We start from the raw sequence: 27,159 nt of genomic DNA, 5'->3' as shown, positions 1-27,159 counted from the left end.
GCCAAATAAAAGTGATATTTTATATAATGTAACAAAATACTTTGATCCAAGAAATGGATTAAGTCTAGGAAAACAAAATATGTTGAAGGAGTGGGCAAGTTTACAGGCTTAGGGAACGAAGGGAGTTTGTTCAATTCTCTTAGGCCCCAACTCCTGATCACAGAAGAACTGTGATTCCCTTTGGATGCCAAGTTGGAATGTAAACTTTTCCTACCAGGTTTCAGAGATAGGGAATTTTCTTGAAATTATCCCTCCAGTTTCTATCCTTGCCAGAATTCCAGGCTGAAGCTGAAGAGCATTTCCATGAGTACCTCACTTAACAAGCTGATATTTTGGCTCTCCATCCTAGGTTTTCAGATGGGTTCCTGAGCCTAGGATGGAAGTCAGATCCTTGGGAGTACAGGACAGAGGGCTAGGACTGTCCCCTGGGAATCAGGAACTGATAAGAATGATTGATTTTCCAATCCTGACAAAGGAAGACTGAAATCCTACTTCCTCATTCTGGGCACTTGGACTGAGGAAGGCATCAGGGCAAAACTTGAATCTTAAAAGCTGAAAGGGGCCCAAGGGTCACTGTTGTAAAATGAAAGAGGAAATCAAGAGTTTAGATCTATGCAGCTGGTCTACTTGGAGCAACAACCCATAGGGGCTAAGGGACAGCACCCAGTGATGAGACAGTGGGCTGGGAGCTGGGAATGTCAAAGAAGAGTGTCATACTTGCTGTGACATTTGGATTTGTGGAAGGTAGTGCATTCATTTTATGAAGGATTTTTCTCATAATAATAATAAAAAAAACTTGTCAGAATATGTGCCATTACTTTTCTTTTAACCAATTCATCCACTGAAAGGCATCTAGTTTGGCTCCACAGTTTAGCTATTGTGAATTGTGCTGCTATAAACATGTGGCTGTGACCCTATAATATGCTGTTTTAAAGTCCTTTGGGTATAGACAGAGGAGATAGATAACTGGGTCAAATGGTGGTTCCATTTCCAGTTTTCCTATATACACAATGGAATTTTATCAGCAATAAAAGAGAATAAAACCATGGCATTTGCAGGTAAATGGATGAAGTTGGAGAAGATAATGCTAAGTGAAGTTAGCCAATCCCCAAAAAACAAATGCCGAATGTTTTCTCTGATATAAGGAAGCTGACTCATAGTGGGGTACGGAGGGGGAGCATGGGAGGAATAGATGAATTCCACATAGGGAAGAGGGGTGGGAGGAAAAGGGAGGGGGCAGGGGATTAGCAAGGATGATGGAATGTGATAGACATCATCATCCAAAGGACACGTATGAAGACACAAATTGGTGTCAACATACTTTATACACAACCAGAGATATGAAAAATTGTGCTGTATACATGTAATAAGAATTGTAATGCATTCCACTGTCATTTATTTTTAAAAAATCAATAAAAAATCTACAACATTTCTCCCAAATTATCATTATTAAACATTTATTTTTATTCTAAATTAATAGAATTTTTCAATAAATATGATTATACTTAAAAAAGAATATGTGCCATTACAAAATTAGAAGGTATAGAAAAAGAAGGAACTAAAAGATACCTATTTATGAGTCTGGAGTATATAATTTCAAAATCAATCTTTCAGCACCTATAGATTCTTCCTCTTGCTCCTGTGCCCACAAATCAGGGTCTTTTGCAAGATTTTGTTCTGGAACTTGCTTTTTCTCTTTTTATCACAACACACCAAATCAAGAGCTTCCTAGCATTTGACATATATCCCTTTATTTAATCCTCCTAGCAGTGAAAGACGTGTGTTTTATTATCCTTGGGTTTATACATGAGGCAACTGAAGCTGAAAAGTTCACCCAGGTTCAAAAGAGGTCTCTATTTAAGCAGGTTTGCTTGACTCTGACATTTGGACTCCTGTGACATGTGTCTTCACCTGATCACTGTAGTAGCTGCCTATTTCCCGGGATCTGGATAGATCTCCCATTTTTGGACACTGAATTTAGTTATTACTTAAATAATAAGTAATACCACGATGGACATCCATTATATAAGCCTAATTACTGAGTAAAAGTAAAAAGATTTGAAAGATTAAAGTCAAAGAAATCAATGGGTTTTAAATAATCTTGTATATATATTAATTTCTTTCAAGACATGTCTGAATCAACTCTTACCCACAATGCCAGTACATGAAAATGATTATTTAAAAATATTTTCGCAGTGAGGAACTATTTTTTGTTAATTTTTTCCAGTTTAGTGAGTGACAAACATTTATAGTATTTTATTAATGTAAATTACTATTAACATTTCATTATCTTCTTAGTGACTTATTTAATTTTATAAGTTATATATTTGGGAACCACCAATTTTCTTTCTTTTAGATGAATTTATAAGATTCATTATCACATAAAGAATACAACCTCTTTTTAATATTAATGTTGATTATTTTATCAGTTTGCAAATACATTTTTGTGGCATTTTTATTGTAAAATTTACCACATAAAAGTGCATAGGAGATTTTACTATATTATTACTATCATCTATTTATATAACATATTATTACTAGATAGCTATATTGTATATTATATAGATATTATCTATATTGCATCTATTATATAGATAAAAATAAGAGGTAAGTATGTTTACTAGATATCTATCTTATATATTACAGACATCACATATTATATAATATAAATGATTATAGATAGATATGATACATGATAGATCTCTAGTGATAATGTAATGAACTCTTGTGAAATTACCATCAAATCATGAAGAAACCCATTGTCAAATCAGAAAGCCCCTTGTGAATCCCTTATCATAATTTCATCCCATGCTTCCTAGAGATAACCTCTAATCCAGTTTTATTTTGTCTAAGTTTTACTGTTACCATGTGTATCAATCCAGAAAGAGTACTCTCTGCTTGTCAACTTTATTTGAGTTTGATGTCATGTATATTCTTTAGGTCTTCTGTCTTAGTCTACTTTAATTTCTATACCAAATTTCCTAATGCTGGGTAATACATAACGAAGTTTATTTAGCTCACAGTTTGGGATATGGGAGATCATGGTGCCTGCATTTTCTTAGCTCTGGTGAGGGCCTTTTGGCTATATCATAATATGGCAGATAGCATGATAGTGGGGCACATGCAAGAGAGATCACATGACAAGACAGGAAGCAAGAGGGATTCAGTGGCCAGGCTGTTTTTATAACAACCTACTCTCTCAAGGACTAATTCTATTTGAGAGATCAGCATTAATCCCTTCGAAAGGTGAAGCTAACATGACACAATTACTTTCCACTAGCTCCCACCTATTTCAGGTCCCACCACCTCAACATCACCACACTGAAAACAAAATTTTCAGCACATGAACTTTGAGCACTACACTCAAACCACATCCAAACCATAGCACCTTGCTTGTTTGGTTTATGATAGTATGAATCATCCATTTTGTTGCATAGAGTTGTAGGGTTTTCATACTTATTACTATGTAGTATTCCATTGTATGACCACACTCCAATTTATTTATTACCTGTACTTGACAGATGTTTGAGTGGTTTCTTATTTGGAGCTATTAGAAAAAAAAAATGCTACCAATGTAAAGCTCTAGCATGTATGCAAATGCTAGGACATGGAGAAACATTTTCAACTTGGCTAAATAATGCCAAATGCTTTTTAAAATTTGTTTTGGGTAGATAGATGCTCAGTCTTCACAAATTTTATTCGTAGGTATGTTTAAATCCTTACAAATGGCATCTTTTGTTTATACTGTTACATTTTTCTACCTGGTAACTAATATTCATATATATGCTTTAAGCCCACCCAAATTGTAAATTACCTTTTATTTCCTCCCAATCCTCCCAGAGTCTATTGAAATAATTTGTGATTTTTAAATTCAGATAATTATTAAATTTTAACATAATTATATTTCTAGGAGTCATTTTAACAATTGCATTAAAGTTTCATAAAAATCTCACCAAGAAATATTTAGTTATTCTGTGTTCAAGTTTTTGTTTTATTCCTAACTGAAGTAGAATATTCTAATTTAATTTTTTAAAGGAGTTATAGAATGTGTTCTGAATCTTCACATGGTACAGAGAAAAACATCTGTTATACCTTCACAGCTTTTAATATTTTGAAACACATATTTTTCTCTTAGAGCTCTGTAGATATGCATTATGAATGTGAATGTATAAATATTCAGCATGATCTCTAACACTGAGTTATAGAGAAGACACACATTTATTTTCTATATAGAAAGCAATTTTCTATTTAGTTCCTTGATAAATTTTTTTTCCTTTTAATATTCTCAAAATTTAGGTGATGATTTAGGTTAGGTCTTTTATTATGATTCTTCTTGACCTTTCTATATTAAAAGACTCAATTTTTAAAGTCAGATAAATTGTCTTCTATTATTGTTTTCATTCTTGCTTCTTCTTTGACCGATTCTTGCTAGTGGAGTTTTATTGTATGGATCTCATGGGATTTTCCTGCATATCTCCTCTCTTTCTCTCTACACCTCATCAGATTTAGCTTTCCTAAGTTTACTGTGAATTTTATGAGAATTTCTTGAGTATTCTCACATTTTAACAACCAAGTCATCTGTTCATTCTCAATTCCTTGAAATAATGGGATTTTCATGTTAAAACAATATTTTCTGAACATAAGCATGCCCCCTTTCATATTGCAATGTGGTTTCAAGCCCTGCTGAGAACACAAATGAGACATTGTCCAAGATTTTGTTCCCATTTCTTTCAGGAAATCAGTTTCATAGGGAGAAGCACATTGATGCCTTAAGCAATTTCTTTTTTGCAAATTAGGGAACACTGTATCATGTCCAGCAAATTTTCTCTGCCTGGGTGGTGGTAGGGAGTAGTGATTTATTCCTACACTTATCCAGTACTGCTTTGGTCTCTGTTGAATTCTTTTAGCCTTGGACAAAGAAGGAAGGGAAAAGTTCTATTGCCTGTGATTTTTCTGGACAGGCCAGAAACCCAGGTGTGCGTGGTGAGTCGAGGGACAGCAATGCCTAGAAGCAGCCAAAGATGGGGAGGGGGAAGGTGTCAGGGAGGTAGAAGATCCATGGTTGTTTTCCCTGAGGAAACTCTGTCCTTACCAGCACTGTCCATGGTCCTACCCAAGTGTTACTGGACAGCTGTACACGTCCTGTAAGCTGTGAGAAGGCACTGGCCACAGTCCCCCTCTGTGACATCTACAGCATCCAGTGAACAGGAATCTGCTTGCTGGAGACTGCTCCAATCTCAGCTGCTGAACTCAGCTTGGTGGAATCCCTGGGGCCAGCCTCTCCCCTACTGTTTCCCTAGGGAGACTCTGACCTCAGGTGTAGTACACAAAAATCGTCTTCCCTGCCCTCAGAACCTCTTGCCTACTCTACACTTTATAGAATTTCCTCCACTGTTCCACTAGGTGGGTATCAGCTTTCCATATTGTCTACTTCTGATACAGAATGTGTTTCCACTACAATTGCATTGCAATGAGCTTTAGGATGAAAATGGAAAGAGAAAGAGATTAAGCAAGAGAACATGAGCTATTTTGTACTGTGTGTCACCTTCCTGTTCTTTCTTCACACATTTACCTTCCTGGGTAAGTATAATTAGAATCCAGAATACCATTTCTTGAGGAGGTAAATAGTTGGCTTTTCACATGGCAAGTTGGCAAGTATGGTACTGTCATCGAAGCTCAAATTGCCCCAAGTCAAGTTTTTGTCTAAAATAATTGGCTACTTTCTTCATCTTTGTATAGCACAATCCTGAAGTGTCAAGTGTCTTCAAGGCAGGCTTCAGATCTGCTCCATGGGGAGTATATAGTGATAACCGCTGAGGACAAAACTACCCTAGTTTGATATGCTTGTAAATTGGATGTCAGCTCTCAAGAGGGCTGAAGGTCAGGACTGGCTGGGAGTGGATCGTTATTATCTTAGGAGCTTGAGGTAAGTGTGCTGTGGGTTGGTAGGTCCAAAGAATTCTATGAACAAGTGGAGATCTCTTCTGAAGATTGACTATTGTCTTGGGACAGGCTGGGCAAATCTTGCTTCACAAAAACAGGTCTCTCTCCTCTCCCTTAAGCATTCTGTTGGAAGTTGGTCTTATGTCATTAGCTTCAGGAATCTTCCAGATGGAGCAAATTCCCTACTATTGCTTTCTGGAGTCTTTCTAAGAGCTATATTTACTTATTAGTTAATTATTTCATGGATTATCTATTACTTCTATGTGCCAAATGCAGCCTAGGTATTGGTGCTACAAGGAAGAATAAAACATGTAGCATGTGTAAGTTACACTCAGTCAAGTTTAAATCCTGCTGCATCAAATATACAAGGATCACTAAGCATTTAGCTGCCTGCTCATTTATTCACAACATTCTTGTGCATACATGCGTACACACACACACACACACACACACACACACACACGGATTTAAGAGTGATGGTAATAAGAATTGAGGAAACAAGTTCAGAGGAGCAGGGTCCCCACACCCTGATGAGAGGTGTGGTTGAGTCAGACTCTACTCAGTCTTGGGTATATGCTACAAGTGTGACATAGCACTATAGCCCACCTCACCTCTGCTTTCTCATTTATTAAGGAAAAAATAAAACTCTTCTCAGGATAGTTGTGATGGGTAGATAAGATGATGAAGATGAAGATGCTTAGTTCAGTGTGATGCAGAATAGACATGCAATAAAAATGGGTTGATTAAGGGGGCTGGTGTTGTGGCTCAGTGGTAGAGCTCTTGCCTAGAATGTGCGAGGCCCTGGGTTTAATCCTCAGCACCACATAAATAAATAAATAAATAAATAAATAAATAAATAAATAAAATAAAGGTATAATAAATATATTTAAAAGTGGGGTAATCAAGGCTGGAGTTGTAACTCAGAGATACAGTGCTTATCTAGTATTTGCAAAGTCCTGGGTTTAATTCCCAATACTGCTATTAAAAGCAAGTGTCATTTCCTTTCTTAGTTTTATGGATTATGCATAAATTTGAGGAATGACCAATAACTAACTACCTTTTCATAATAATGCTTAAGTTTATCCTGTTAAACTACTTTCAGTACCAGTCCCCTGAACTGTCACCTGAACCTAACAGACACTCTACTTACAACCCTCCCTCCCCATACTGACCATGTCCCAACACCATTCTTAAATCTATTGCAGAATATAGTTGGGGACTAAATGCCCCCTAGTGGTTATGTGAAGCAAAATTACAGTCAGATGCTTAAATACTGGCTTGAAAAAGCAGTTGAATTTAGAAGTTTTCAATGACTAAGGTGTTCTCAACCAGTTACATGGTTGCTGACTCATGACTGATTGCCTTTCAACCTCAAGTTAATTAATTCACGCAATGACGTCAGCTCTCTGCAGACTCAGAGAATTGCAAGCTGGGATTGATAGAGATGAATTGCAGGGTTCCCTTGGTAAGGCTTGTGCTGCCACAGGACTGATACCTGGGATTTTGCATTATGAACCATTCTTCCAGAAACAGAAGGATGCCCATGAGTGTGGGCAAACTCTATAAGCTTGGCATCTATCTGGTCCAAGGAAGGTTTTTAATAAACGTCTGTTAGATGGTTGATGTCAAGTATAAGACTACGTATAAGGATCACAGAAAAGGTCATTTAAAATGACAATTACCTCAAGAATAAAGGACATTTAGTTACTCTGGTTGAATCTGGATGTGCCAGGCATATCTGGAATGGAAGACATGATTTAAGCATATCCAAGGATTAATCATTGGATGACCCTCCACCCCATACTGACTAATGATTCTTTTCAGTAAAGTCCTGGAAAATTGGAGACAAAAAAACCTAATATCTTTAACAACTATAGAGTAAATGTAAACCAAATGATGTAAGCGAATCACATTAATCCAGCAACTCACTTTCTTAGCTTATAATGTATATTAAGTGGCAATAAATGTTGATTGACTGTCATGGGCCATGCCTCCTTTGAGATACTTTCCATGTGGCTTACTTAGAACCTAACCGATAAGGTATCACTGTCCTCCATCTCACAGGAAAGGAAATGAAGCTCACAGAAGTTATTCACTTGGTTACCTGGCTCATAAGTGGTTCAGCTGGGGTCTGAATACAGCTGTGCTTGACTGACACAGACATGCCCTGCTCTCTACAGTGGATTTCTGACCACATTTGGAGTCGGGGACTGTGAAGTTGCCTCATTTACTTTGCTTTCAATTTTTATGTGTGGAACAAATCTTCATCTTCCTTCCAATCCAAAATTTGAACTGGGTTTCTGAGGCTGGGTTAGATTCACAACTGTATCTCTGAGGACTAAGCATAAGCTCAATGCCAATTACATATTTTCAACACCAGAGCAATACACAGCTTTCACATAAGAGTAATCATAAATGTCACAAAAGATACAGCTACATCATCCATCCTGAGGTCACAAAGCTTTCTTAACCCTCACATTTCATGGTTTGTTTTATGAATGTTGTTATTTGTGTGGAGTTGAAGATGAATATCTCAAACACAGGAAGGAGCAAATATCTATTACTTTCCAAGACAGGAAATGAAGTCTTAGAGAAAAGATTCACTGATTCAGCCAAAGTTCTCAAGGAATGAGACGAAGAAACTGGACTGTCTTGTTATTGAGACTTGTGTGGCTTGTGGCATTCACAATACCTGATCTCCGATCAAAGCCTCATTAATTTGCTTAGGTTGGGTTGGTAATATCAGAAACCAAGATCTGAAATCTCTAATTCCACTGAGCATGAGTCACAGTGTAACCCAGAAATGCAGTCACCAATGAGCATGCAATTTAAAGTAACACAGGTAGGAAGAGAAGGCAAAGCTTTGAATTTCTGGAGATGCTTAATTAGACTTGAAGAGACACATTATGGGGAAATGAGGGCTCCTGAGCAGGTACTGAACAACCAAATACCTCTCACTCAGATTTGTTCCAACTTTTCTCTTCCTCTACACTACCTCCCTTAGAAGCACTACCAGCAGATTTAAAAAAATAATAATAATAAAAGGAACAGTTAAAATCCCAAGGAAGACAAAGGTAGGGTTGCGCTTGCTCAGAAGGGCCCACCTTTCTTCCTCCCAATAGCCATCTCTTGATGGTATCTTTTTGGAAAATCTGCCTTTTCCTCAGAAACAAAATCTGGTTTCCTTCCAGCAGTCCATCTGGGAAGACAGTCTTGCAAATACGGTCGAAATATTGTCATACAATCATATTTCTGTATTCATCTTCTCTAGCTGTTGTACCAAGAGCTACGGGGATGCTATCTTGGATTACCCATGGTAGTCTTTTTACTTAATATTTGGCTATGAAAACAAAAAATATTAAAACATTATAAGCTACATATAAATGTGGAAGTTTTTGTTTTTTAACCTGTGGAAGGCATTTCATGTGACTTTTAACAGGGATCTAGAACAGGAATGGAGGTTGTCCCCTGTGTGATTTCTGGACCTATCGAGGGGCTGGCAGGACAAGAGCGTAGGAAGCCTCTTACATGGAAAATAGAGAACTGCATAGGATGGGAAATGAGGCTGGGACTATGACATTATGAATAGTTGTGGACTGAGAGTTATCAATGAACTGTCAGGTAATGTGGAACACAAGGAGGCATTTGACCTGAGGGGAGGGCTCTGGCTTGTACTCCTTGTGGTCAAAGTGGCAGAAGTGGGAAGCTCTCTTAGAAATCAAGGATCTGTGGATATGATTCTATTGGTTTCTACTCTGTATGAAGTTTGATAATCATTTTTTTAAGATTACTAGCAAATTTCTACATACTTGGGATTATAAGGAAGGCTAACACCAGAGCTCATAGTCTGATGGTAGAAGCAGGCATTGCAAACGAAAATGTTCAGTGGGAACTTTCCTTGTAGAAATGTTGTAGAATCCTACATAAGGAACATGTAGTAGAAGTTGGAGAGGAGCTATTTGTAGTTGGACAGGAAATATATCCTAAAGAAATTAATATGTGAGCTGAATCTGAAAAAAAATAAGTAGAAATAGCTAAGTGAAGAAGAAGATGGCTGGAAATATAAGTTAAGGCAAAGGATGAAAACTATAGGCTAGTGAGGGTGGACAGTGGCCATCCAGGCCTGCTGGGAGCAGTCACAGAGTGAGAAAGGTTTATAATGAGAAACTGGAGCTGGGTCCTGAAAACCAGCTCTTAGAGAAAGGTCAACTCTGGATCATTGTCCTAAGTTAGAACAAGGTGCTACCAAAAGATTCTTGTCCTTCTGGGATCCTCAATTGTCTCAATTGCTTGAGCTGCCTTTTCCCATCTTTGGGAAAATGATGTCACCATCATCACAGGTGAAAGCATATGACATTTGCTCCTTTAGATAGGGACTAGATAAAAAAGTGACTCAGTAGACTCTGGATTACTGTCGCATATGTATTTCCCACTTTAGCATCCACATCCGGGACATTCTGAATGACTCATTAGCCATTTCTACTCTGACAAGGAAGGATTACTCAATGGTCTGGAGTATTTCATTGTCCCCACCATGGGTCATATGTATTTGCAGATCATACATTTTTAGTGATTTCCCACTGCCTAATTGTTCTCCTGCGAGTCAGGGCCTTGAAGTGTGGAACTGTGTTGGTAATAGGGTCTGACTCAGCTTTCTAGTTACTTCACCAGATAGAAAGGCCACACATGTACTACACTAACCTCAATGTGAATATCTTCTTGCGATTTTTTTTTCCTTTGGTCACATGAAGACTTCGACATTAACACAAATAGGGTGTATTAGAAACCGAGACAATTACATTCTGAGACTCTATTTGAATCCCCATAGCACACCTGACCACAGCTGCTACAGATCCTCTGAAAACCCACTCGGCTTCAAGTCTATAGAACAATTAATATCTGTTGAATAAACAAATGAAGTATCTGTAGTACCAAGAATTGGAATTAACATTTAAATTGTTGTTTAAGCTTTAGACTCTTGGAAAAAAAAAAAACAACACAACTAACATTTGGGTAAATTAGGTCCAAATTTTTATAATTTGGTAGGAAAAGTACTGTCATCTCTGTACTGAATCCTCCCTCCACATCATCAAGTCCTTTATAAAAATGGTATAGTGTTTGCATATAACCTCCCCCATCCTCCCAGGTGATATATCTCATCTCTAGATTACTTATAATACCTAATACAATGTAAATTTTATGTAAAAGTTGTCATACTATATTCTTTAGGGAATAAAGACAAGAAAACAGTTAATTTACATGTTTGGTACAGATATTTTTAAAATTTATTTTTTCTTGTTCATTTGGTAGAACGCAAGGATGTAGAACCCATGAATATAGAGGGCCAACTATAACTACTATGTAATAAAAATATCAAAGCAATATTTTGCCTGATGATTCATATAATTAAAAAAATAGGCCTGTGGGAGTTTATTTCCTATTTATTATTAATATACAGGTGTAAATGTCTGAGGAATCTTCTTCCCAAGGATCTAATCAGCTCAGACCCTCATGTTTCCTGTTGTGTTAGATTGTCTTTGCTATGGCAAAATAACCTGAAAACATAACTTAGAGAAGGAAAGATTTACTTTGCTTCATGGTCTCAGAGGATTTAGTCCACAATCAGCTAAGCTCTTTGCTTGTGGCCCTGCTGTGGGGAAGGAAGGACATCATGACGGAGGGTGCAACAGAGCAATGCTGCTCACCTCATGGCATCCAGGAAGCAGAGGGATGGGGAGAAAGAACCAGGAACAAGAGATACCTACCCTTCCTGGGCATATACATGTCCAAATTATGCAATCAGATTCTTAATCACTTCCCAAGAACCCTACTCTAAACATTGCTGCATTGGGGACCAAGCCTTCAACTTATAAGCCTTTGTGGGACATTGCAGGTCCAAACCAGTCTGTCCAGGAGGCTCAAAAAATCAAGCAGCTACAATAAACTAAGGGCTGTAGACATATGGAAGAGCAGAAGCAGACGTGAGGGTCAGGGTATTTTCTCACTCTCTCTGTCTCTCTCTGTCTTCTGACTCTGGTATTCTAGCAGCCTGTGTTGAGATGGAGCTTCCATCAACCTGGGTCTCTTGGAGGCTACAATGAGCTGTGGTCACTTAGTAACCCTGACGGACATGTGACTTGATGGAAAATAAACACCAAAAAATGATGGTTTCAACTCACTGAGAATATCCAGTTGTTTGTTACCTCAGCATAATTTAGCTTAACATGATTAATGAAGGAATAAGTTAAATAATCAATGGGAAAGACTAAGTGCTTGGCAGAATTAGCATCTGATAAATTATTTTAAGCTTTATTTTGGGCTAGTAGTTTCAGTGATCTTGATTATCCTTTGCATTTTTTATCCCAATCTAGGCCCAAAATTCTTAAAAGGCACTAAATGCCTTGGAAAGGGAGTAGAATTTATTCTTAGCCCAAAGAATTTCTTGCCTTTGCATGAATTGCTATGTGTTATCAAGTATTATAGTCTTCAATAATGGATAAAGAAAGAAACCTGCATCTGAGCACGCACAATAGTCCTTTTCATTTTGTGCTAAGTTATGATACTTTGATTCAATATCTGTATGTGAAAGGAATTCTCAGTGTTGTCAGGAGATCTCTTTCCTGTACAAGGCCTATTTGAAACAGGGCTCCAGCCCACCAGAAGAGTTCTAGCTTCTTCAAGAAACTCAGAATCCTTTAGACCCTGAGTGCCCTTAAAAAAATAATAATAACTTTTATTTTGTGGTGCTGAGGTGAACCGAGGGCCTCCTGATTGCAAAGCAAGTACTCACCACTGATCCTCCCAGCCGCCTTCTTTACCATCTTATGCCCCTGAACTCTCTCAAAGAGTAAGGGTTTATTTACATTAAGCAAAGGCCTTTTTTTAAAAAAAATACAAATGGCCCTATATAGCTGGAGAGATGTGTGTTCTGGGAAGAGACATTTGAGGGATGGAATTAGTTTTACTTAGAATTGTTTTTACACTAATATTTGAAATTATCTTACTGAGAATAAAATATTGAATAAAATGAAAGGGTGAGTGGGGAAAGTGGGAAGAAAAAAATGTATAAAACAGACAGCAAGGTCCAAAACAAAGGCCATCCGAGGAGGCTAGGAAGGGTGCGTTCTTGAGAGGGCAGGAAACCTTCATCTGGGTTCTTGGGAAACACATCAAAAACAAGAGCATGAGTCACAGTGTAACCCAGAAATGCAGACACCTATGAGCATGCTTATTACTTATTCCTCTCCAGCCACTTACTGTTATCTTGTCTATAGGAAAACTGTCTCTTCCCCAAAATGGAACTCATGGGGAAGGAATCCCAGGAAGTTTCTGCTTTATTAGCCTTTAATGATAGATGAATAATTTGAGTAAGTGGAGTGTCTGGGAGACTGGTCTTTGAGGGGAAGAATGTCAGCCCTCCCGACCTACCACCTACTCTGAGCTTGGAGGACTTCCACAGGATCTCAGTGAGTAAGGCTCCTCCATGACCACCCTTCCCTTCTGTCCCCTAAAACTGTATCTTGTGCAGGACACATAGCTGGTCCCACTTGACCATCCAGGCAGGGAAGTCCCCATCCTTCTGCACTCACTGCAGACCCTCTTGGGCAGAGCAACCCTATGATCTGCTGAGGGTCCCACAATAGAAAACTGGAGAAGGGGCCCAGAGGCCATGTCTCAGGTCACACTTTTCTTGGTTGTTCTCAACTCATGCTTTTGGGAGGAGAATAAAGAAACAATCAAAACTCATTGAAATAGTGACCTGATGCTTTGGGTCATTTTTGAACTTAAAGTTTTAAAAGTGTTTTAATATTTTTTTTTTATAAAGTGACATAACTGAATGACACTGTTATTATTTAGAATGAGGAGAAAATTTAAGGTCCTTTTCTTTGTAAAGAGGGAAAGACTTTCTTGGTTACTCAAAAACATATAATCTAAACTGAATCAATATTTATAAGTATCTATGCAGTTCTTTTGTAATCTAGATAATAGCAGGATGGAAAAAAAATGGACAGAGCCAGCTTCTGCCCTGCCCAACTGTGGAATAACTGGAATATTTGCCTGACTCTTGGTGGTTCCTTGGCTTCAGTACTCTTAACATGTCTGTTGCACCTGGTATTAGTAAAATCAGTTAGGAAAGTGTTCCGCTCAGAATGAGAGAAAGTCCACTTAATACAAATAAGTTTTAATTTCTCTCAGACAATCAGAAATTGGAAGGCAGGTTGCTGCTGGCATCCATCACTGAGACTGCTGTGCTTTTTCTCTTGTCACAGAAAGGCTGCTGCAGCTCTGTGTACTGCCTTCAAGGCAGAAGAAAGGGGGAAGGTAAAAATGCCAGCTGTGTCTTTTTCCTTTATCAGCAAGGGAAAGACTTTTCAGAAATCTCAGAGGCCTCCAATAAAGTTTCTAAAACTGTGCTACATTTAAATGCAAAGTATTCAGATGGAAAAGTGAGAAGAGGGTTAAGGCTAACTGCTGGGTCCACCAAACCGGTTCCAGCAGCCTGTTCCTTTTCCTCCTCAGAGTTATCCAGTGCCTCTTCCCAGAAGCCCCACTGTATATTCCAACATTTGGCAGCAACATCATAGTCTTCACCAGCACTAAATATAGGTGAATGACTACATATATTACTCAAGGTAAAGGTTGATGTCTATTTGTAAAGTAAGATAAAGAGGACCCATGGGTCCTGAATTCCTGGACCTGAATCATTTGTCAGTTCATGCCCAGAATATGCCAGGTCAAAGAGAGGATATGTTCACTCTTCAAGACTCTGTGAGGCTGTACTCTGCACCAGATGCATGCAGGTGTTCAGGCTGGGCACACCACAGAGAAGTTAGGTGAAGGTCCAAGGAACACGGTTTCCAAAAACTATGAGATAGATAACGCATATATAGATATATAATATGATGCCATGCACATGTTAAAAGGAAAAATAAACCAGCCCGGGGGACAAAGAGTGATGATGGGCATGTTGATATTTGGTTGGGTGGGTCAAAGATCTTTGAGAAGGTGACCAATGCCCATGTGAAATGAGACATTCGTCACTCTGTTCATTTTGAAATGCTTGCTGCTTTCGGTTCATTCATCTTTCATTTGGTCCCATCAACTTCTATACCTCCTTTCAAGTCCTCCTGAGACTTAAGCTGTACTTCTACTATGCTGTCACTTAGAGATTTATATAATGAATTTAATATTCAGCAAAGTATGTTTCATCCAAAGTCATAAATTCTATGTATCAATTTTTAAATTAAGGTATAGTTTATTCAGAGGAAAATTCACTCTTAATGCATATATATATATATATATATATGTACATCCTATATTAGGTATATGCATTAAGTGTGTGTGTTTGTGTGTATGTGTGTGTGTATGTGTGTGTGTATATATATATATATATATATATATATATACACACATACATATACTCTTTTTTTTTTTTTTTGGTGCTGGGGATTGAACGTGCTAGGGAAGCACTCCACAACTGAGCTACATTCCCAATCCTTTTTATTTTTTTTTGTGTGTGTTTGTGTGTATGTGTGTGTGTGTGTGTGTGTGTGTGTATATCCCAAATATTGGGATTATAGGCATGCACCACAGTGTCCATCCCAATTCTGTATTTTCAACTCATACAAAAATTAATCAAAATTAAGAACTACTCCATCACCCAAGAAAATTTCCACATGCCCTTTTGTGGCCAACATCTCTCCCCTTCCCCAGCCCCTGGCAACCACTGAGTTGTTTTCTGTTGTTGGAGTTTTGCCTTTTTAAGAACATCATATAAATGAACTAATTAGAGAAAGAAACACTTGAAGGCTGTCTATTTTTAACACATTTGAAATTCATCCATGTTGTGTGCATCTGTAAGCTTATTTTTCATTGCTCTGTAACATTCCATTGAGTGGATATGCCACCATTTATTCATTTCCCATCCCAGGGATGTTTGTTTTTTCCCTTAGTGTTCAGTGATTTCACATGAAGCCATTATAAGTGTTGGGTGCAGAGCAGGCTGAACTGTGTTGTCTGCAGGGCAGGCTAAACAGATGTTGGCTGCAAGATAGCCCACGCACTCAAACCCCCCTCTATCTGGTCCTTTATCACCTGTTTGTGTCAAGTCCTGCTCAAGGCTGAGCACTCAACCCCCCCTGGGCCAACAAGGCAGCTTGCAGACCCAGAGGCCCCATTAGATTTGGGCTATAAAAACTCCCTCCTGCCAGGCCCCCCTCTCTCTCGCCCTCTCTCTCGCCCTCTCTCTCGCCCTCTCTCTCGCCCTCTCTCTTGCTCTTTATCTTTCTTGCACGCGCTCTCTGTCTCTCTCTTGCTCTTGCTCTCTCCCTGTTCATCTCTTCTCTTCTTTCTCTCTCCCTCTCTCTTTCCTTCTTTCTTTTCTCTTTGTTGCACTGCTGCAATAAAGATCTTTTGGTTGCTCCGAGTGTTGTGGTCACTTTCCTTTCAATAAGTACCCTTTTAAAAGATTTTGTATAGATACATTTTATTTTCCCTGGGCAAATACCTAGAAATAGGATATTTGCATTGTATGGAAAAATGTACATTTAACTATAAGAAAATGGAAAGAATTTTGTCAAAATATCTTCACCAGTTTGCCTTGCCATCAGCAATGCATGCTGGTTCTAATTGCTCTACATCCTTGCCTGTACTTAGCATGGTCAGTATATTTTAATTTCAACCACTGTAATGAATGTCTGGTGCTATTTCAGTTTGGTTTTTACTTTGCATTTCTCTAATGACTAATGTTGAATCTCTTTCATGTGCTTATTTGCCATTGTGTATGCCTACCTATAATTCAAATCTTTTGGTGTTCTTTTTCATTGACTAGTTTGTTTTCTTCTTTGTATTAACTTTAAATACTTTCTGTGTATTCTGGATATACATCCTATCTTAGGTATATGATTTATTAATAGTTTCTCAAGAAAATCTCGAGAAAGTTTCAGGTATGAGGCTTGCCCTTTTATTCTCTTAATAGAAGCTTTAAAAGAACAAACATTTTTAATTTTAATGAAGTCCAATTTATTAAAATTTTCCTTTAAGGATTGTGCTTTTAATGTTGGATGGAAGAAATTTTTCCTAATCCAAGGTTACAAAGAATTTATGTTATATTTTCTTCTAAATACTTTATATTAGTGATTACTTGTGGGCTTATCATCCACTTGGAATTAAATTTTCTAGGGTGTCTGATGTGGGATGAGCCTTACTTTTTACATGCAGCCATACATCATTCCAGCATCATTTTCTTCTTTTCCTCAGCTAAGTTTCTTTTTTACCCTCGTCAAAAATCAATATAGATGTGTGTGGGCCTATTTTTGTTCCATTGATCTGGACATTTTCCTTTAATATCACACTGTAGCTTTCTATTCAATCTGTAAACCAGGTCAAGCAGCTTCTCCAACTTCATTCTTTTTCAGAATTATTATGGTTTTCAGTTTCCTTTTTCTTTCCATATAAACTTTAGAATCAGTTTATCAATTTTAACCTCCATCTCATTTTCCTCCTCTGCTTCTCCCAACCTTCTATATCCCCCAAACCCCACATATGACCAGAGGTGACCTCCCGTTGTTGCTTCTTCCTTCCCAGGATCAGACAGCCCTTGTCTGATTGAGCTCCCAGTGCCTCACACTGAATCATCCTAATTGACTTTCCTTCTCTAGTATCCCCTCCCTATAATTCAGATTCATCCTGATTTATCTCTCTAAAATTACAGTTTTGAACTGTAACTTTTTCTTCTCCTAATACAAAGTGAAAGATTTCTTCTTGCCCAGAAAAAAGAATCTTATTATTTAGTCTGATGGTCCAGTAGGTTCTTTTTAGCCCTATTAACTCTTCTAAGTAAACCCCCAACTTCCATCTGCTTGTCTTTCATACAGAGCTACTAATTTTTTTTTTTTTTACAAATTCTTTGCCATTTATTGAGACCCTCCCTGAGTTCCACTTCCACCTCTTTTCTCCTTTCATTGAATTGATATTTCCCCTTTATATGGATATCTTAAGCAACTATCGACAGCAAGTTGGCTACCCCCATTAGACAGCTACCCGAGGGCAATGAATTTGTTTTGCCCATTTCAGAACCTCAGGGCTTAATGTACTTGTCAAGCCAATCTTTATTTCTCAACTTAGTAGGGTAAAGGGGTACTTGTCATAATGAGAAGGGAAAAATATAGTTTGAAAGATTGCATTACTATGTCTTGACTTATTCTGAGATTTAATATTTATTTTAGAATTTAAATTAGAGTGAGAAATATTTATGTTTCTCCATAGGTGTTAAAATTTAAAATTATGAAAACCTTTTTAATAATATTTATTGAATTACTGCCTTGTTTACCAGCTCCTTGAGACAGTGATTAATACTCTGCTTCCCTACCAAGTATGGGTCCAACCCAGAAAAAGCAGCTATAGCTCTCTGTTCATGGGACAGCACATCTGCTTGAACTGTCCAGAGGCAGCTGGCAGGAATTAGATGTTACTGCCTGATAATCTTAGAGAGATGGCTGGGTTCATTTGCTCCACTGAAACAGATCCTTGTGTCTTCAGATGGTCTTTCTGTTCTATGTACCCTGCAGAAGCTCTCTGTGGCTATGCTTTTATAATCATGCATCTAAACATATATGGAGGGTGAAGTTTTGAAGTTTAAAGTTGTATCCTTGCTCAATACCTGCTTTGTGTCTCAGGGCTCAGAGGTGGATGATCTCAAGGCCTAGGAAGGAGAACATGGGGCATGCAGGGGCTTTGGATGTTGCATATTCAGATCTGAAAGGCCAATCTATACATCCCTGCCAACATGACTTGCTATGATGTCAGGAATCCTCCTAGATCATGGCACTTTTAAAATTCAAACCAAATGACTGGTGAATAAGAAGTAAGACACCATCACCCATTCCACTGAGGCTAAAAATAAAACTTGTTGCTAGATGCAGTGGCACATGCCTGGAATCCCAGACTCAGGAAGCAGAGGCAAGAGGATTGCAAGTTCAAAGCCAGCCTTAGAAACTTAGTGAGGCATGAGGCACCAAGCAACTTAGCAAGACCCTGTATCAAAATAAAAAATAAAAGATTTAGTGATTTAGCTTAATGGTTAAGTACCCCTGGGTTCAATCCCTAGTTATAAATCATCATCATCATCATCATCATCATCATCATCATGTTATATGGATTGTTTCTTGAGACACTCTTTCATTCAACAAAATATTTATTGACCATTCTTTTTTTTTTTTTTGTATTAGGCACTAAACTAGGGCCAGTAGGTCCTAGAGATATCCCTAGTTGACTGACATCCAGTGCATGCATATATTCATGTGTCTGCACATAGGTTAACATGCATATCTAGAGACAAACCATTTTTTCACAGGGATTCCAAGTGCTTTGAGAGCACAAGAATATTGACAATGCTGAATATTAACCAAAGCTGAAAGCTTCATAGAGGAGGGACTCACTAAGCCTGGAGTGGTATCACAAGAATGAGGAGTCATTTCAGTGTCTGCTTTGTTCATTTGGAGGTATTTTCATATATTTTACTTTTATACATTTGTTGAAAAATTTGCATTTCTTATTGCTTATTTAATTTTTAACTTTATATATTGCATGCTTCTTTGTAACCCATAATAATTTTTTAAATCTTCTACAGTTAAAAAAAAAAAAAAAGAATGAGGCGAGGGAAAGGCCTGTGCAGAAAGGTAAACAGAACATCTTTTCTTGGACTGTGGTGAGGCATTCAGTGTAAAGTGGCACAGGGTGTGAGAAGAGAAGAAGGTAGTGCATCAAATGCAAAAGGCCAGGAGACCAAGTGGAAGGTTTTGAGTTTCATCTTGCAGAAGATGAGGAGCAAGCAAAGCTGTAAAGCAGTGCCTTTTGTCTCCTGTACTGGGGACATTTCCTGTGCTCCTCAGGTAGCTACTCCTTATCCATGAAATCAAGTAAAAATCATGTGTCATTTGAAGCCATAGCCAACAACAGAAGGTTGGTCATCTCGCCTGGAAGCTACTTATTCTAGGAGATAAGTTGGCCTGCTTGCAACTGTGATGTGATAGAAAAATAAACTTCTGGTGCGTTAAACTAAAGAGGTTCAAGGTTTCTGTTTTTTACTGTTTCAGAGTCTAATCTATCCTAAAATCAGCTTAGAAACCTGTTTTATTTTTTCTTTTTTAAATATTACTTTTTTTTAGGGCATTCACTCATTCACAATTTTGACTTCTCAGTCTTTATTTTCATGTTTAGTTTAAAAATACTACTTAACCCCCTCCGCATATACACACACAGCTGATGGGAGGTTCGGATATAATAATGTGCAGTCACAATGTACAGTCCTGACAAGAGTCAGGGCTTCATCATTTTTAGGAAACCATTAATGTTGCCTAAGTGGGAAAACAGATCCCTGATTATTCTTTTTAGCTTCATCATGACCTTGGGTGATTTTGCTATCTTGTGGCCTGGAAAATCTTATAACCACTGCAGAAGCCCATCCGTTCTTTCTCTGGATAGGACATAATTTTCCATCTTTGCAAATAACCCTTCATGTAGTGGGCCATTAACTTGCCTAGATAAAAGTTAGGCATAAAAGCAGGATGATAAAATAAGAAATGGAATCTTCCCTAAATATCTACATCTTATTCTATGGTTTTTGGTGGTCTAATTTAAAAAAGAAAAAGAGAAAAAACAGCTTAATTCACCATCATTGTCTGAGGACCAAATGCACAGTAAACCTCAAGTGTCTTGACGTGCAAGTGATGTCTCTCAGCAATTCCAGAAGCTTCTTTCTTGTAATTGAAGTTCTTCTTGTCTCAGTAAGTAGTCTTGAGAAAAGACTGAAAGGACTATTTCCTGGTAATATAATAGCTAATATTAAACCACACTCCAGGCCAGTTGCTATTCTTGAAGGCATTACAAGCATTTTGTCTTAACTTTTCTCAGAAAGACATTTAATTAGAAGCTTATTGGTCAGATGAGGAAACCAAGGCACAGAGAGCAGAGAGCCATCCAAAAATCACACAGCTAGGTAGTGGTCTCCAGTGGGTGAATGCATCCATCACCCTAGCAGCTGGCTCAAGGGACTGGGCTCTGAGCTCCAGAGTCTCCCTGCAATGATGGAGAAAATTCAAGAACCTGAATTTCCCTGGTAATGACTTAGTTACCTCTTTCTGCAATCAGGCAGATTGAGAGGCTCAGAGAGAGATTAACTAAAGAAAAACAAAGTGACATTTCTCATCCACTCAAGTGCATATGCTTGCCCACTGTATAAAGAGGAATTTATTTCAAGGATAACAGGGTGACATTTTGAAGCATGAATGGATGTGCTTCTTCTCACTTCCTTGATAAAACCTTCTCTAGCCTGAGGGCTCTAACCATTGCCCTCAAGGTAGACCCTTTACTACTTTAATGCAAACAGAAATAAGTAAGAATTGGGCTTTCAAGTACACCAAGCAGAATCCCATAAAGAACTTGAAGGGAAGTGGCATTTTTCCATTGTGAGGGGATAAGTCTCATGAGCCTTCAGAGAATGGAGCCTGGAAGAGTTAGCCTGGAGGGACACAGATGGAGAAGGGAGGCTAAGGGAGATGGAAGGAGGGGTGAAGGCACAAAAGTGGTGTAGGATCCAGGAGAAAGTGGGAAACTTGGACACTGACAAGAGGACATTGTATTGCCTCCCTCCAAAGGTTAGCACAAGAAGAGAAAGGAAGAGAGAGTGCCTGCTAGGGTTGGAAGCACAGGATGAAAAGAAGGCTGAGGATCACTCACTGTGTAGAAACCAGAGAATGACTCTAAGATGGCACTGGCCATGAGGATGCGGGAGTAGTACCACTAGGTGTCTGTGTTGGGCGAGAAGTGACCAGAAACAAAGCTAAAATGTTTTTCTGAAGTCCAGAGCTGTTAGGAGAACTGTCTAATTTTCCATTCCCAGCAAGGATGTGGAAATTTAGCCAGGGGTGAGAGGGGGATAGGAAGATTCAAGAACCTTGGATCTAGGGAATTATGAAAAAAGGAAGCTGTCCCAGAAAGCAATTTGAAATTGACCTGGGCCACATAGGATCTCAGACACAGGTTCAGAACAAAGATGGCCACTTTTGAGAAAGAGATCTGATTCTTCATTTCAGTTGATGCCAAATTTACCCAAATAGAGATGATATCTTCCACCCCCACCACTCCCAACCATAGACAGGGATTCATCCCAGAACCAATGCCCTTGGTTTTAGGTATCTTCAGTAAGCCAGAGAATGTGAAAACTTTTGTAGGCTGGAAAATGATTGGGTTTGCTCTGAATTAAACTAAGATTATGTTTTCTGCCATCTGTCCTATACATTAATAATACAGAGAGAAACTCAGTTGAAGAAGCTTCCCTTTCTCATACACCAATATAAATAGTTTTGGGAAACTGCATGCCATCCTTGTCAAGCCCATCAGTAACATCTGCACATTTCTGTCATGGAGTGAAGGTAGACACACTGCATGGTAGCGCTCACTCAGGGTGGACGATTGGAGAGTCAAGTGCTAGTTCTGTGTAGCTGAAATAAGCAGAAGAATCAGACTTTTAATAAAAGTGATTTTAATAAAAATCACTCGACTGAGCAAAACTAGTAGGAATTCCTTTAGGAACAGCATGGTACTCAACTGTAGAAACTCAAGCAAACATAATGAGTAAAACCAAGTGGAAAAAACTAAAAAAGTGCATGACATAAATGCAAATTGTGGGAACTACATTAGAAGTTCAGGAAGTTAAGTCTCCTGGATTCCAGGAAAGACATCATGGACTCTCCTGGGTTCCATGGCAGGAGGGGAGACCAGCAAGCCTTGGAGAGGTATAATGGGTAAAGAGGGAGGTTTAGGGAAGCAGGCAGAAGGGCAAAGAGGGGTCAAAATGACAGTCACAGGTGAAAATACTGGTACACCGTGGGTAGAACAAGGTCTTAGAAATGCATTGTCAACTTCAATGTAATGGAAACAGCATTCTGTACTTAAGCTTCTTAAATTGAGCTTTTTCTCAAGCATAGTGTGAGATAATTGGGATATAGTTGAGCTAAAATTTTCTTTTATTATATTAATGGAGGAAGGGTGTGTTGCAAAAATTAACAGTAAGACAGCACGGCAGGGAGGGTGTACAAACATGGGAACACACTGTGTCCAATCACCCCCAAGCACTTAGAAGCAACAATTTACATACAAACAATAGTTAGACTAATTGCATATCCTTTGTAACTATCCATTAAAGGAAGTTCAATGAAAGATCATCATTAGGTAGTATTTAGCAGTCTTTTCTCCTCACCTAGAAGTAATAAGACTGAGTTTCATTTGCATTATGCTACAATTTAGGTAATTTACAAATTCAGATAGGTCTCCCACCCAGTTAATTTTAATTGAGTTTCTCATCACTATGAATCAGAGATTCAGAAAATATCACTAGCAAATTCACTAGCAAAATTAAAGATTTTTTTTTGTGTGTGAAGAGGTTCATCTTTGTCTTCAATTTGGACAGCCTCATGTACTTTTAGATGAGCTGGGTTCCATCTCCTTGAAATCTTCTAGTAGTTTCTCAAAGCCCTTGTAATTCCTTAATGCTGGTGGCTGGGAAATGAGGAGGTAAATTGGATAGGACTTGAAGGTAGAAGAGGTCAGCAGCTGTGAAGGAGACAATGACTCAGTTAAGAACCCTGTGACTGTGAACCCACAGTCACGAGGGGTGAATCTCACAGTGCCATTGTAGAGAACATGGCGGTGAACTCACCCCAACCTCCTGTCTGATCTCCTAGAAACTTGAATTTGGGATGGAGATGGGAGGAAGAAGACTCTAGCTTATGAAGCATGATCCAGAGACATATAGACAAGGATGTCTTATCTCCTATCAAGAGAATTTTAGGGTGAGAAAGGAAGAACTAGAGTGCTAGGTAGAATCTAAGATAGCAGCCTTACTATCCACATCCCTGGGTTCTGAGACTAGATAAGGCTGTGTTGTGGTGGGAAGTGACTTCCGAGGGCTGTACTCGGTACTGGGGCCAGCCTGCAGTGCCACAGTACATTTAGTAGTCCACCCACTGGGATCTATAACTTACTGGTCCTATTGACTTTAAAGTGGGAACAGGGATGAGTTGAATGTGGTTGAAGAGAGAGAGAGAGAGTCCTTGGTGAGTACAGCAGTTAGACACCAGGCAGGACTATAGGTCTCCCCTGATTTTTATCATGAAGAAAGCAAGCTTTCTGTTGCCCATGCTGGCAAAATGTTGGCAGTGGACAGAAAAAGCACACCACACTTTGCTTATGCAGTAAATGTTTACTGAACATGTCTAGCATGGTCCTGGATCCCAGAGAGAATATGAAATCAATGCAAGGTAGTTCTTTCATTCATGATGCTCCGTGACTATTAACACATCCACTCAACCGGAATAGAAACACCAGTTTAAGACAGATTCAGACCATAACCTGCTGGGATGAGTCAAGGAGGGCTTCATGGAGGAAGCAGCTCTCACTGAACCTTAAAGAAGGGGTATAATTAACATAGAATGGAAGGTAGTTTCAATGGAAATTCACAGTGGTTTATGGGAATTACATGAGATACTCCACAGAGGTCAGACAGCAAGATTCTGGGCACCAAGAAAATCCACAGCAAGTGATACCAATCACTCCTGCTGTAGCTATTATTTCTGCTACTTTCATGGCTATCACCATGTCTAATTTGGGGCTATTTTCACTGATTTTTGTGCAGGTGACAGGAATTAAAGGGACATAGGCACAGGGCACAGTTTTGACATACTTCTCAAGTCTGTGGGACAAAAGGAATCACAGTAACCAGGAGCAGGCAGCAGAACGATTTCTGTGTCAAGAGTGTATCAAAACTGCTTTTGCTCAGACACCACAAAAAGTTAACACTAAAATATTTAAGCTAGGTTCCCATAGATGCCACCCCTGATTTCTGTGTCCCTAACACTCAGTGCTCTAGAGGACGAATACATCTCTCAAAAATGAAGCAGAACCATCCAAGCTCCCGCCTAGACATAATTCCTCTCTCTGCTTCTTTCTTTAAGTGTTTTGTCCACAGATGTGTTAGCAGGAATGAAATGCAGGAGATGTATTCTCTTTAGTGCCTGCAGATGATGATGCTGGGACCAAGTGCAAACACCAAGCAGCGAGTGAGTGGGATTTGTTCTTACATTCAAAACATCTTCTCACGTGCTGCATTAAAAAGATGTTAAATGAGATTTGCATTGGGAGCGATTATTGCCCAAGTTTCAGAACAACTCCCTTATTGCTGATTATTATCCTTTTCACAAAGGCCAGCCTCTTCATTCTGTTTGTTGTCATGTTCTATAAATATCAAAGCCTTCAGAGACGGTGTCACTAGTGGAGTCGGGAGCTTCCTGGGTGTACCACGCCTGCCAGGATAGAATATCTGTGTGTGCAGGCTGATTTCATAAAAGGGATTATTCAGTCAATAGTTAAGTGGTAACAAACTCCAATTTCACTTTCTGTGCTGCGGGAGTTGAGCAGCTGGGCTGTGTATGTGAATGCATTCAGATGTGACTCCATGGGACTGGATCCCCTGCAGCCAGTGTAAGTGATTTGTTCAGGATCTGCACTGCCACAGGGTCTCTTTTCCCATGAATAGGAAGCTGACTCCTTGGACAGTTCCCCACTGAAAGTTTTATTCTGAGTATTCACAGAGAAGTGAAATTCCAGTAGAGAGAAGGTTGTTATAGTAATTCTACCTCTTTTTGTAAAAGTCAGATCATTTCAAGAACACCCAGAGGATTAAAAACAACATTACTGACAACAAAGTAACAATAAGAATTTTCCTTGAGGCATTTTTCTTTCTAGTGTAAAGGACCAGTTTGAGACCTGTGAGTTATTGCAAGGACTAAACATAACGTTGGGCAGGCAGCATGTAAAATAACCCACAAGCCAGCATTCAGACATAAGAGGCAGGAAACTTTTGTTTTCTAGGGACATGATTTCTCTCTGTCCACAAGATTTTTTTTTTTTCCCAAAGGAGAGAACAGTATTATCTTAATGGTGATCTTTTCCTCAACGTGAGCATTGGATACTCTGAAGGTGAAAGGCATCAAACTGATTGTTTCATGTGTCTGGGTAGCAACTTGTTGCAAACAGGGACACCACCAACTAGAGTCCAAGAATCTATTTCTCATGCATGTTCAAGGAGAAGGATCAACAAAGGCAGTGTAATCCTCCTATCTCACTAGGCATGATCTTTCTAGTGGCACCCATTTCTGCTCTGGGGAATATGGGCTTTCTGTACCTCTAATGCTCCTAGCAAAAAGACTCATAGCTCTGACAGTGAGCACACATATACTAGAAATGTCTATTTTTGACAAATTCACTATTTCTACTAGAAGCAGACATCTCCAGCACTGCTATAGAATTAGCTAGAAGTGCTTTCACTTAATGAAAACAGGAAAGTAAAAGAATCTTCCACTTACAAATATTACTTACGATTCACAAGTTTTCATCAGCAGAAGAAAATACACCAGTATACATTAAAAAAATCAATAATTCAGAAATCTTGGAACACTATGAAAATCATTGTTTAAAACTATCATTTCTTTTACTCTTTTTAGAAAAGAAAACAAACAATGGCCATTTGCAGTACTGGCTGATACTTTCACTGCCCTCCTAAGTTCCATCTGTCCCATAATTTAAAGTCAACATTCAGCATGGAATCTGGAACACTTACCTTAAAGGAGGAGTAGACAGAGCCCCACTCTTCTCCCTCGGCCACTTCAGTGAAAGTCACCGTTTCAGTGCAAGCCACTCGGGATGAATCCAGTGTTGTTGGCACGGTCTGGGTGGAATTGGAACTGCCCTCTGTGAGGTTGGCTGGCATGGCTCAGGAGGGGTTGAGGCTTGCTGTATCTGTCCCTGCAGCCAGGTAAGAGGGTCTAGCTTGTCCCCTGAGAACTGGGCAGCAGCTGCAGCCTGGCACTTCCTCTGATTTCCAAGGCTTTTGGCTGGAGCTCGGCTGAGCAGAGGCACAGAGCCCTCCCTGAGCCCACCTCACTGAAGAGCTCTGCCTGACGACAGGGAGGATCCACGTGCTGCTCTCTCCTCAGCAGCTACAATCCAGGAGCCAGCACAGCCCTGGTCGCCCCACAGTCCCACACAGGGCCAGGGCCTTGCCCTGAGGGAAGGGGGGAGCCTCCCACAGTCATGGACATGGTGCCTGGATGGGCCTCCTGCTCTGCTGTGCTTTTCCTAACTGACACAATGGGCTCC

General features: G+C 39.1%; 1 protein-coding gene across 3 annotated transcripts in view; it reads right to left on the bottom strand.

Annotated features, from left to right (window-relative positions):
• The window catches only part of Npsr1 (neuropeptide S receptor 1), a 191,206-nt gene extending 164,436 nt beyond the window's left edge, over positions 1–26,770 (bottom strand). For all 3 annotated transcript variants that reach the window (XM_026387631.2, XM_077796778.1, XM_077796776.1), the window contains exon 1: positions 26,621–26,770. In XM_026387631.2, the coding sequence (XP_026243416.2) occupies positions 26,621–26,770 (150 nt within the window). The remainder of the gene's footprint in view (positions 1–26,620) is intronic.
• Positions 26,771–27,159: the final 389 nt, after the last annotated feature.

Source organism: Urocitellus parryii, chromosome 3, assembly GCF_045843805.1.
Source record: "Urocitellus parryii isolate mUroPar1 chromosome 3, mUroPar1.hap1, whole genome shotgun sequence".
Lineage (NCBI taxonomy): Eukaryota > Metazoa > Chordata > Mammalia > Rodentia > Sciuridae > Urocitellus > Urocitellus parryii.
This window is presented reverse-complemented; position numbering and strand designations above follow the sequence as displayed.